Below are 13,458 nucleotides of genomic sequence, written 5' to 3'. Positions count from 1 at the left end.
ACTGGGTTCCATAAAACCCCCACTCACCAGTCCCTGAGCTGCATAGGTTCCTGAAGTCACTCTGCGCAGCAGAAGATCCCTGTCCGCCTTGTTTCTGCCTCGGTGGAGTCGTGCTGCAGTCTCATACCTATGCTCCAAAGTGATGCACGGACCAGGGAAGGATGGGTGATCTTTGCTGGACTTCTCTGCAGGGTGCGCTCTGGTGCACGGGCTCTGGGGTGGCTGGCTCACAAGGGAGCTTCCACAAAACAGCTGGAGGAGGAAGAGAATTAGGCCCTGGTAACTTTTAGCTTAATGGTCAGGGCATTTGCCTGGCATGTGGAGCCCACTGATTCAAGCTGCCCTTCCATCTGAAGGGGAAGAGAGATTTTGAGCAGTGACTTACCACCTCTCAGATGAGTTGCCTGAGCCACTTGGTTTGGGATGATCTATGGAACTTCCTGAGTGCGTCTCATTGAAGCTGTTCCCCTATGGGTAAGGGACTGAAAAGCAGCCCTTGGAGCAGTGACTGGTTCCTGGGGCTCCCTCCTCCCAGGTGCGGGCTCTGAGCATCAGGTGTAGAAGCATTCTCCTGCTTGGAGGTTTCCTCTCTGGCCCAGGCATTTGTCCATTTATTTATCCACAAGAACTGCTTCAACAGGAGGGACCGAGGGGTTCCCATGTCAGGCTGTCCCCTAGCCTGCTGCTCAGAGCACGCACCTGGGAGGTGGTAAAACCCTTCCTCCCAGCCAGCCCCAGGCAAAGGGAGACTTGAATGGGTGGCTTCAGCTCCTGAACCCCCCCCATAACCTCTTCCCGACTCTTGAACCCCCCCTATAACTTCTTGCCGAAGTGGTAAAACTGTTTAACACTAGGCGAGGATTAGCAGCTGAGACCCAGGCAGAGGGAGTTGTCTCCCTACTGTCTGGATTTAGGTTGGGCAAAACATGGCCTCCGGTCGAGATCCAGCCTGCCAAGCCTTCAGATGCAGGCCACCTGAACCTTCAGGCAGGCTCCCTACCTGCCACAGCTCCAGGCCACTCAAAGTGGCCAGCAGCTGATGCTATGTGTGTCTAGGTATTGTGTGCCTTGGGGATGGGGGGACTTGACACTGTTTCCAGTCAGTGGGAGCTGCGAATTGTGCTAGGAGTGGGGGAAACATACAAAAGTCCCCCCTCCTCTCCGCATAGCACAGAGGCTCATGACCCCAGCAGTCAGCCACTTTGAGTGGCCTGGGGCTGCAGCAGGCCACTCCTTCCTGAGGGCCCTGCTGGGCTGCTGGGTGGTAGTCACCTAGGTAAATGCCTCCCTGCCAGAGCCCACAGCTGGCACCCCATCTCCTCCTGCATCCCAACTGCCTGCCCCAGATCACCACCCAAACCTGCTGCACCCTCCCTCCCTCCCAGTAATGTCTCAGTAAGTGTTCCGTGACACATCTGGATTTGTCTGATTTATTATTTTTTTTTTGTAAGCAAGTAGCTTTTACATGAGGTGAAACTTGGGGCATGCGAGACAAATCAGACTCCTGAAAGGGGTACAGTAGTCTGGGGAGGTTGCACCATTGACCTGGTGTGATCCTTCCTCTTCTCTGTGCTCCACGATGTCAGGATGAAGGCTGCTGATTTCTGGGGAACTGTGCTGACTGACACAGTGTCTTCAGGCCTCCCATTGCTGGGAGCTTGTGGGCTCAGATGTCTTGCAGTTCAGTTCCAAAGTTCCCTACATTCGTAACAACTGTGCTGTCCCCTTACCTGTAAGCTGGTGGCCCGAACTATGGAACTGAGGCGAAGACCTTGCCCTAAGGGAAGGAATCCACAACGTTTGCTTAGCAGTGCAGAAGAGCACCCAGTAGCAGACCAAGGCCCAGCTGTGCCAGGCTAGGAACACCAGATTTACATTTCCCATATTTATCTTTGTGTCTCTTCTGGGTTTCTCACATCAAGATCTACATGTGGCCCTTGGCTGCTTGAGGGGTCCGACTGGGGAGTGGGGTGGGGTGGGGACACTAGTTGTTTCTTAACCCCTCCTTAAAGTCTTAGATGTTCAGACTATTGCGATTACCCTCCCACCCCCATATTCCATTTTACACATACACGGATTCCTTTTAGCCTCCACTTGCGACTGGGGTAATTAAAGATTCCTTGGAATGGAAGTGCAGACGTGGTCTTGGCAATTGAAGAGCTGCCTTACCAGTGATATCAATTTAAAGGCTCCCCTTTTACACTGTTAGCTGGGACTCGATGGGCAAAATTAGATTCCAGCTCAAACCACATTTGTTTAGGGGCAGGTGGTGGCTTTTGTTCAGGCATAAGCTGCATAAAGGGTTATGACATGCAAGTTACACAACTGGTTGCTGTGCATGAAGGAATGCCACAGGATTTGATTATAGTACAGAGATTGAGTATGCAACCATGTGCTGATTTAAAAAGTGTGTGGGTGTCTTCACATTCTTCTTTTGAAAGAGAAAATAACTATAGTTCTACTCATGGCTTCTAAAGCTAACTTCAAGCTAACATTTTTTCTCCACTAGGGCTGACGCTTATCCTTCTGTGGCCAGCTCAAGTTCAGGTAGAACCTCCCTAGTCCAGTACCCTAACCGGTGCAGAACTGAGCCATGGGAGGTCAATGTTGTCTAGCAGCATTACCAACACTTCCACTGCTTCTTGGGCTCTTAGGAGACATCTGGGGTAAATTAGAGCAAGTAACAGCACAGAACACTGAGTACCAGGGCTGGTGGCTGGAAACTACTTTATGGGACCATGGGAAACTTGGCTATGCCAAGAAGCCAAGTGGACATCCAGCTAACTGAAATCGTACTGGACCATGGACATTGCCAGACAAGAGAGTGCTGGACTAGAGAGGTTCAGCTGCATGAGTTGAGCAGTGAACAAGGTAGGTTTGCATGTGATATTTTCACATGCAGATCTGTATCCAGCCATTTTCCCTCCATAGCCATGTCTAGACTGGGAAAAGGGGTGCAAGTCTCTATCTCAATCCACAAGGGTGTGACCAGCAGTAGAAACTAGTGTAGACATGGTATAAGGTGCACTCTGCAGTAAACTGCACCAGCCTGGGGGGAGGGGAGCACGTACGAAAGTCGAGTGCAGACAGCTTTAAGCTACCAGTCGCATTGTTCACATGTCTGCTTGAGAGATCAAGGCATGTGGGTCGTTAGCACAAGACTGCAAGCGCCTGGAATGTGTTCCTGTCCAGTGGGATGAGCTTCTTGCAGATAACATCTGCTAGAATCTTCTGCCCTAATATAGCATAGAGAAACTCGTTAAGTAAAATAGCTTCCTGAAGATTCTAAACTAGCTTTTTATTTAGAAGTAGGATGCAAAAAGTCAAAGGGAACCATATAACTGCAGAAACGAAGCAGTTACATGCGCTGCAGGCTCTGCAGTATAAAGCCCCTGCCTGCCTTTCTCACAAGGAGCCACTGTGTAATGTGCAGGGGTGGGGAGGGCCTGGGCTGGCCAGGGATTGCTCCATCTGGCTGGAGCAGCCCCCTACCTGCGGTGGGTCCTGCCTGGCGCAGGCAGGGAGCTTTTCTAGCCCTTACAGTTGACTGGAACTGGCAGGTATTACCCATTTAGTGATAGCATTTCACATCCCTATTTAGAGCTAGCAGATTTACCTGGGGCTCGAGTCCTTTCCTTTTTTGGAAACTAAAAGCAAACTGTACATGCTTTGCTGAAATGGGTTGTATTGTTCAAAATGTTGTTTTTAGTACCTTTTTTGAATGGGAATTCTAGCAAGTGTACACTTCATCCCTATAAACTCTTAATTTGTTTTTACCAAAAAATCTATAATCAGTTTGGTTTCCAATAACTGTCTGGTTTTCATACCTTAAGCTTTGATCTAGCTGTGCCAAAACAGCACTGCTCCAGATTCTCCTCTTTTTAATCTCCTTTCTGTTTGGTTTTGAGACGCTATTCCATTCCAGCGCATCCCGTTTTCCTAGCATAACCAAACCCTTACATTACTTTGTCTTATGACAAGAGGAAGCTGTATACTGAATTTGGTAGCCTAGCTCCTACAGTTGAGGAGTTCTTGATCAAACAAACTCTCTCAAATATTGCAAATACAGGCAGTCCCCGGGTTACGTACAAGATAGAGACTGTAGGTTTGTTCTTAAGTTGAATTTGTATGTAAGTCGGAACTGGTACATATTGTAGGGGAAACTCTAGCCAAACATTCTCCAGAGCTCAGTTTTATTCTCCCACACCTCACTTCCCTCAGTCCTTTATTCTCAAGCTGAGGTGTCTGCTGAGAAAAGCTGCTCCGCGTCTCCCTGGTCTGCTGGGGGGGGCGCTAGCTTCGCGTCTCCCTGGTCTGCTGAAGGGAAGCAGCTAGTGCGGGGTTGCCTCACCCCGTTTGTAAGTAGGGATCTGATGTAAGTTGGATCCATATAACCCGGGGACTGCCTGTAGTTCAGCTACTGTACATCTTAAGCAGGCTTTTGTCAAGGTACTACAGGAACCGATCACTTGAATTCATTGCCCTTTTTCTAGCCTCTTTTGGATCCCTTCACTTCTCTTGGTTGCTGTAGTGAAATAGTGAGTCATATGCTGCACATGTTCTCTACTCTCCAACAAATGCTGAGGGCAGTTCTCTTCCCTAACCATCCCCCTTCCCCCACTGCACTAATTTTTTTTCTGCAAAATAGCTAAAAATGACAGCTCAGGGCCATAGGACTGACTAGGTTGTGCAACATTTTCCCTGAGAATGAGCTGAAAGGAAGTTGCTTCCTTTGGCTTATCATTCTCTTCAGACTCAGCAGTTTGTATTGTTTTGCCTGTCAATGCTGTTTGTACAGAATAGATAAGACCTTAAAAGTAGTAAGCTCTTAATCATTGTGTGCACCTCCAAAGTCTGCTCTTGTAACACCTTACCAGCGACTGAAACAAAACTAAATCATGTGGCTCCTTAGAGTAACAGATCTATTAGGGCATTCGCTTTTATGGCTAAAACCCACTTTATCTGCATGGGTTTTACCCACAAAAGCTTATTTCCCTGAGAGATCTGAGTCTCGACGGTGCCAGAGGACTTCACCTTGTTGCAGATAGACTAACACAGCTACCCCCTTTGAGACTGAAACAAAACTGTTAATCCTGTCTTGCTGCCATTGTTGGCAAATTTGGAAGAGCTTGTCCTCTCCTGAGCCCTGGCTCAGTTAACAAGGCTAACAGCTGTGCTGTGTGCAGACTCAAACTCACCAGGCAGAAAGGAACTACTAAGCCCGATAGTGATCAAACACATAGTCACTGTTAGACTTCATCTGTTTGAACCAGATTAAGCAGGGACAGTTTGTCTGCCCTTGCTGTATGGCTTTGTGTTCTGAACATCTATTTTCCCCCCAAACCAACAGTGGTGCGCTCTCAAACTTGCAGTTGACATTTCCTTTGGGTCCCTATTAGGAATGTAAAATCCCATTTTAAATTGGTTAACTGTGTAATGTTGAACCAGTTAAACTGATTCAAGGGAGGGGTGGGCCACTCTAGCCAGGCTGAAGCATGTCCCCTTCCCCCCCCTTCCCCCTCCCCCTGTGGCTGGGCTGGGTCTGCTGTGGGCAGGGGGCTACTCCAGCCCCATCAATTAACCATTCACATCCCTAGTCCCTATCCCCTGGTTCCCAGCATAACTTCTAGAAAGTCAACTTTGAAAGATTTTTAGACTACTGATGCACTCTGGGAGAGTACGAGGCCGATTTGCCAGCAGTTCAGACTCATGGTATTCAGAAGTGTTGAAGGCAGACTTAACCCAAACGGTATCTAGATTAGGGATGTGAAGGACTAGTCACTCCCCTCCCACCCACCCCCAATGAAGTGAAGGGGGCACTTCAAAGCGGCAGGGCTGCACGGGGTCCGGGTCACCTTGCAACTCCCCAGCTGGTTCCAGGCTCCAAGCGGTGCTGCCGCTTTGAAATGCGCAAGGTGCCCAATGCCAGGTTTCTGGCATTTCAAAGTGGCAGCGCCGCACTGAGCCCAGGGTCAGCTGGGGACTCCCCGGCTTCAGCGCTTTCACCTTTGAAGTGTAGCAACAGCCCAGCAAAAATGCATCGATTAGTCAATTTCCCGATACTTGCATCCTTAATCTTCTAGACCAGGCATGTCCAAAGTCCGGCCCGCGGGCCAATTGCGGCCCGTGTTCCGGTTTAATACGGCCCCACAGGTAATTTGGCAATATCTATCTTTTATGGCCCCCAACGAATCCATATGTATTGAGATGAATACATTGTAAAATCTCAGTTAATGTCAGTTGGTCTAAATCAGTTATAAATATATCTGGACACAACATGTATACTTGGTGTTATGTTCCTGTTCATATTTTTTGAACTTAAAAGTTGACAGACAACCTTTATTACCAATAATATGTAATGTACTTTACAATGTTCCTGACATATATTTCAGCTTCCTGGATTTTTTTTCATCTGGCCTTCAGATATGAAAGGCAGAGTGATTTAACACCTGTTTAGATTTGTCATCCATGTGACGAAATGAAAAGTATGCCGTTTGCAATAAACTTTGCATAAAATAGTTAATTTGCGTTTAATTTTAATGGTTCAAAGAATGTCAGGCAAAATGGTCGGCCCTCACGCATGTTCACTTCATCAAATCTGGCCCTCTTTGAAAAAAGTTTGGACACCCCTGTTCTAGACCATGTGTTGGAGCACTTAGCAGTAGCAGTATGCTGTTGGGGGAGCCAGGCAGTTTTTAGAGTACTGTAACTTGTGTAGACAGTGCCTAATAATCAATGGCTCGAAGCCAGGCACTGGACCAGATTATCGCAGAAAAAGAATGGGGTCCTCAATGCATGTCCTGCAACTTCTTCACATACTGAAGGTGTTCAGTGAAACACGTGTCTGGCTTTACGGTTTTCACAATTACAGAAGTGAAACAAACACTTCCATCAAGGCTGGGGCTGTGGGGGAGTGAGCCGTTGGGTGTTCTGCTGGGGCTGTGGGGGAGTGAGCCGTTGGGTGTTCTGCTGTAGAGTGGCTGATTGTACAAGCTTTCTTTGCTAGTCTGTCTTTCTTTTCCCTTCCTAAAAGGGCATGGCAACACCAATACCCCTTCCTTGCTATCCTACACCATGGAAAGCAGGGGAAGCGCTAGGGCTGCCAACCTGGTAATAGTTAAGCTGACATTCTAGCTGGAACCTCTCTCCCTGTCTGCCCCTATGCCCCCCCCATTGTTCACTGCTTTTTCCCTTTCCACCTCTGCCATCCAGGGGCTGGGAGCTGCTGCTGCCTGACAAAAACAGATGGTAGCAGGTGATAACCCAGGGCCTCCCTTGCTCATAGTATCCAAACTTTTGAGTGTCCACTGGTCAATAGATGTGACCAGACCTGGTCCCTCTCTTTCCATCACTTTCCAGTTGAAAATTGAGCACTTCTTCTGCACTTGTTAGAGTGGCCATGTGGTGCTGGTTAACTGGTAGTTATGGACCATGACCAGAGGTTTCTTAGTGGGCCTGCCAAGGATAATGGCTCTTTTTGCATTTGCATATTTGACAGACCTGTCACTGGGAAACTATCTAGGAGCAGGGGTGCCCTCAGTTTCCCTGGGTGGGGTGGTGGCATACTGACAAGGTGGTCATGGGGCTCGATTGGGGGCTTCATTTCAGAGCTGTCCAGCAATGTTTTTCATCAGCACTAACACTTCAGTGTTGAGGCTTGGGGTTACAGGCAGTCCCTGGGTTACGTGGATCCGATTTACATCAGATCCCTACTTACAAACGGGGTGAGGCAACCCCGCACTAGCTGCTTCCCCCCCAGCAGACCAGGGAGACGCGAAGCTAGCATGTCTCCCCCCCCCCCCCCCCCCCCCGCAGACCAGGGAGACGCGGAGCGGCTTTTCTCAGCAGACACCTCAGCTTGAGAATAAAGGACTGAGGTGTGGGAGAATAAAACTGAGCTCTGGAGAAATGTTTGGCTAGAGTTTCCCCTACAATATGTACCAGTTCCGATTTACATACAAATTCAACTTAAGAACAAACCTACAGTCCTTATCTTGTTCATAACCTGGGGACTGCCTGTATATGCAGAATAGCTAATCTTGCCCAGCAAGTCATTGCTGCTGCTGCATAAAACTTGTCTGCTACATACATGGCTTTAATAGCAGTAAACGATCAGAGCTCTTACCTTGACTGGAGAGAGAAACATTGTAGGTCTTTGAGTAGCTAGGTGCCATGTGCACTAACAGAGTTCCTGCCATCAGTGTCTCCTGTGTGGGTAAAAGTCAAGAGCATCCACTACAAACTGCGCCAGTGTTGGAGCGTTGCTTTCGTTCTCGGCTCTATTCAGAATCCTTCCTTTCAAAGGAGGATAGCCTTGTGGCTGAGTAGCTGGGTTGAATTACTGGCTCTGCCACACTACCTGTGGTAGGTCATTGGATAAATCCCTTAACCTCTCTGGCATGGTTTTCTGAGGTCTAAAAGTGGGAGTACTTCTCTTACAATTTCTAAGGAGACTATAAACTCAGAGGCCAGGTGCTCTCAGTCCATATTACAGCAGCGACTAGATTTGCCAGCCCTCCAGGGTTTATGGGAGAGTCTTTTGGAATCGCACTCCTCTCCTGGAGACTATTGCATCCTATCTGGGAGACTGTAGGCTGCTAAGTCTGGTGAAAGCGGCTGTGGTCACTGGATGGGTGGGTCTCAGTGCACTGTCCTGCTTCGAATGCTAATTCTGCACCATCCATTGGCTGGGAACTACAGCCAATGGGAGCTGTAGGGGTGGTGGTAACTGGTGAGGGAAGCACCACCTGTCTGGAGCATGTACCCATCCCCACCTTCTGCACTCCAACCCCCAGTCCCTGAGCCCCTCCCAGAATCAGCGCTCCGCACCAGCCCTGTGCCTTTACCTGCTCCCAACTCCCTCCAGAGCTTGCACCCCAACACCCCTCCTGCACCTCAACACCCCAACCCAGGTTCAGCCCAGATCTCCATGCCTCACCTCAAATTCCTCAGTCCCAGCCCAGATTCTGCACCCTATCTGCCCGTCAACCCCATGAAAGTGAAGGATGGGGAGAGCTAACACTGGGGATGGTGTTGGAGTGAGTGCAGTGGGGCCTAGGAGAAGTGGGGGTGGGGGGGTGACAGGCAGGGCAAGGGTTGTTCATGTGACTAGACAGCTGGCAACCCTAGTGGGGACCCAAATATGGTTAGGATGAGGCACTGAGATGTTGCTGACCTACACGTGATTAGTTGGCTAATAACACTTGTCCTATCTGCCAGCAGGTGCTTTTCTCTCAGATCTCTAGGCCTCGAACCTGCATTATTCCTGTTTGTCTTGGCAGAGAACATTCACATGACCTGCTTGCTGAGCCTAAGTTGGTGAACCAGGCTAAGCAGCAGGACATTTGCTTTTGTATGTCTCTAAATTTAGGCAGCAGCTTTTGTGGGTAAAAAAACCACTGTCAGATGCACCAAAGCTGATGCTCAAATTTAGAGGCCTACAAAAGCAAAGTGGTTTTTTAACCCACAAAACTTTATGCCCAAATCTTAGGAGTTAAGGTGCAAAAGGACTCCTCAGTTTTGCAGATGGAGTAACACCGGTACTCTCAGACCTCTCAATTGAGATCATCACACCTCTTATCGAAGGAAGCCTTAATGTGTGTGGGGTTGAGAAGGGAGGGGAAAATAGTTCAGTAGTCTGGCCCCTCTGTCACTATTTGACATGGTGTGTGAGGAGCAACTGAGGTTAAATCAGTCTGAGTGGGAAAACTTGAGCTTTGTCCTTTCAAAGAACGTCTGTCTGAGAATATAGGAATCTAGCCTGTACAGCCCACTGCTCTGCCAGCTGAGTAGGCTATTCTGCTGCTTAGCAAACTGGCACATGCTCAACTGAAATGGTGCTTGGTGCTAAATGGTTACATGGAAATGGATAAGTGTCCTTGGAAAGGAGGAGAAACTAGCTTGTTCCTCCCTTTGCTGCTATAAGATGCATGGTACAGGCCTGAGACTTAACTAGGAAAGTCCTGAATTGTAAAACCTCTGGGAGGTAAAACCTGTCCCCTACCTGCTGATTCTCTGATTCAAAATGCATCTTGGAGCACTCTTATCCCTTAACTGAAAGGTTTGAAGGATCTTGACTATTTCCTGTAAGTGATCAGTTACGTAGATCGGGCTAAGATCTCAGGCCTCTTTTAGAGTAGACAGGAAGGTCTGAACGTGTAGTAGGGAGGAGAGGGCAATTTAAAATATATGAAAGGTTTCCCTAAGTTGGGAAGAAGCAAAGAGGGATCCTGGACAGCATCTTCCTTTGTCCGCTCCTTTTGGCACCCAAAGTGCATTTAATCAGCCGTATTTCACTGTAAGGCAGGGGTGGGCCAAAGGGCCTCTGGGCTGGATCCAGCCTGCCAAGCAGGTTGAGCTGGCTCGAGAGGAGCACACAGAACTTCCTTCCGCCCTGTGAGGAGCGCATGGCCCCTCCAAGTGCTACACGCGCCTCGCAGGGCAGGAGGAGAGGTCATGTGCTCCCCTGCCCCCAAACCCGGATTGGCCTGGGGGAGGGGCGAGTGCACAAAGCCGCCTCCTGCCCTGTGAGGAGCATGTTGCTTTTTGAAGTGGCTTTGCGCACTCCCTCCTGGCCCAGATTGGCCTGGGGCGAGGAGTGCCTGAAGCCGCCTCCTGCCCTACCCCCACCCATCGAGGAGCATGTGGCAGGGCGCAGCAGAAGGAAGCGGTGTGGGTGCCTAAGGGGAGCAAGGGGGCTCCCCACCCCAGACCAATCCTGGTCTGTGGGTGGGGCTGCCCAGAAGCATCCTGGCCCCACCCCTTCTGGGTAGCCCTGGGGGCACTTCAAAAATGTTTCAAGTGGCACCTGGCCAAAAATGATTGCCCACCCCTGCCGTAAGGGGAAGCTTTGAATATACTTGCTACAATCTGTGATGGAACTAGCTGCATCAGAGCTGGGTGTTGTGGAAAGCAAGCTCAAATCAGGGTGCCAGAAGACTTCTTCCATCTCCTGGCTGGCCCTCTGTGAACCTTGCTCCTAGCCCTAATGCTCCAACTGTATCTTTAAGGTTGTGTAAGGATCTTGTTTAAGGCCTCAAGCTCTGCTCTGCTCTTGATGGTATGACACTAATCACTGCAAAGCGAAGAGACCTTTCCAGAACACAACTACTTGGAATCAGTTAAGGAGGGTTCATGGCATACATCTCGGTCCTGAGATGTGGGAGGCCACGGTCTTATTGGAGCAACTTGTGTAATTGGCTCTCCGTGGTTCCACACAGTTTGGCCTAGAAACATCAGTCTCCTTGGAGAGAGGAGCGCTGTCTCCGGATCAAATGGTGGTAGCAGTAGAGTTGCCTATTAACTGGAACCATACTCTGCAGTGGCACTGTTAAGTGCTTTCTAGGTTTTGAGTGGTGGGATGGGAAGTATGCCAGATGCGGTGACCATGCTGCAGGGGCATCCCTAAAGATTTTACACCTTAGAAAACTTATGGAACGGGCAGGGGAAATAAGGCAGAATGGAGGGAAGCAGATATTCGTTGCCAGACTTAAATACCTTTAAAACAAAAAGAAGCATATGGCGTCCTCTGGCGGAAAAGGACTTGGGGTAAAGTAGTGGTGAGGCGAATAGCTCTATGGACAGGATGTCTGAGACTGGGCAGCCAAGGGGGCACTTCTGTGGTACAAGAGGGTGAGAAGAGATGGACTCTGTGCTCCAGACTTACGATAGCTTGTGGTAAATGGTACAGATATTGGGCTTCTCCAAATGCAAGATGTGCACACATGAGCTCAACTTCAACTAAAATTTTAAAGAGGTTTTGATCAAAAGGAACACGGGTTGTGTAGATAGCTGCAGGACGGAGACGTGTGCTGGTATGGGGCAGAGTTAAAATTGACTGACTTGTGTCCCCCAGCACCTGCCTTTTCAATGGAACTTTAACTTGGGATCTCCCAAAGCCAAGTTTTGACTACCCCACTTATACTTTTGAGCTCTGTTTTTGAATAATGGGATTTGTGCCTGAAAAGACCCTTGAGGTTGTTTCTTTAGCTTGCTTTTGATTACAGGCTCTATCAACACCAGAAAAGTAGCCAACTGACATGCTAAGAGTGGAAGCTGAGCAATGGTAGAAGATGTCTAACTTAAATTAATTCTTTTTGTAAATGCATCTTTAAAACTGGTGGTTGACCATTGGAAGAGAGGATGACGTTCTAAACTTCCAACACGCCTAACTTTAACTTCAAAGTGCAGATGTTTGTAAATTCTGGTGTGGGCCCCTGTCCTGAAACCTCCAACAAAATTGGGGAGACCAGACTTTTGTGTTTCATAAAACAAATGGGTAAACATTGCATCTTTTAATGTCTAAAAGGCACAAACTCTTCTGAAAATGTTGTGGGTACCTTTAAGGCCTCTCCAAAGCTACAGATTGTTTAAACTTCAAGTTCAGAAGCTGTCTGTCTGTCTGAAGAGAGGCACAAGAAATACAAATCACACACACAGACAAAGTGTACAGTCAGGTACGGCAATGACACATCTGTCTCAAGATTTGAATCTTTTTTCAAGGTATTAATTTCTGGTTGTGCATGGGGATGTAGTCAGCTATCTGATAAGCAAAAGCTTAGAGGCAGCAAGGTGGGGGAGAACAGGAGCCAGTTCTGGGGAGAAGCCGGCTTAAAAGCCAGTTCCCCCAGCGCTGTCTCTGCAGGGGAGGCAAGGTGTAGTGTGGACCAGGCATGAGCCAGGAATCAGCTGATTCCCAGTTCGTGCCCAGTCCCAGATGCTGCATCTCTTGTTTTTAAGGCTCTTAATACACTTAAGAATCAGAGGTGCAGCAGGGGGAGCCCCAGCATGAGCCGGGTCAGATGATTCCTGGCTCGTGCGGGGTCCCTCCTCCTGTTCTTTAGCCTTTTAAATGGCTAACCCTGCTGTGGCTCCCCCACTTAACTAGTTGATTAAACTAAATTTAACATCCCTAGTTCTGCACTGTCCCTATCCATTAACATATATTGTCAAGTCACAATAGACTACATTAATCTTGCCTTCAATTTTGTGTTTCAGATGAGGGCTGTGTCTGTCGATCTGAATATTGATCCTTCCCTGCAAATTGACATCCCAGATGCTCTGAGTGAAAAAGACAAAGTAAAGTTCACTGTACATACTAAGGTAAGTTCATGGTGAAAGGGGAAGTTCCCTATACACACAGACAGCCTTAAAATCCACTTGAATGAGGCAAGTAGGAAACTTACACCGTTTCCAAACGGCCCTACACCACTAATTCCCAGTTTTTAGGCTTTCACATAAAGGTCCATCTAGCCAAATATCCTGTCTTCAACAGTGGCTAGTGCCAGGTGCTTCACTCAATAACTGCCTTGTTCTGATCATTCTCTGATCTATGCCTGTCTAGGGATATTCGTGTGGGTAATAGTATAACTGAGGTTTTTCAGTAGTTCATGCACCTGAAGCTAGCTCCCCAGGAGCAGGTTGGGAACCTGCATGTAACCATGAATATTAATTGATAAG

At 48.5% G+C, this 13,458-nt stretch overlaps 1 protein-coding gene across 1 annotated transcript in view; it reads left to right on the top strand.

Annotated features, from left to right (window-relative positions):
- SNX5 (sorting nexin 5) overlaps positions 1-13,458 on the top strand; it is a 44,538-nt gene that overhangs the window by 9,825 nt on the left and 21,255 nt on the right. The window contains exon 2 of the mRNA XM_075925752.2: positions 12,997-13,101. Within this exon, the coding sequence (XP_075781867.1) occupies positions 12,997-13,101 (105 nt within the window). The remainder of the gene's footprint in view (positions 1-12,996; positions 13,102-13,458) is intronic.

Source organism: Pelodiscus sinensis, chromosome 3 (genome assembly GCF_052426305.1).
Source record: "Pelodiscus sinensis isolate ZL-2025 chromosome 3, ASM5242630v1, whole genome shotgun sequence".
Lineage (NCBI taxonomy): Eukaryota > Metazoa > Chordata > Testudines > Trionychidae > Pelodiscus > Pelodiscus sinensis.
The sequence above is the reverse complement of the archived record's forward strand: the minus strand, read 5'-3'. Positions and strand labels throughout refer to the sequence as shown.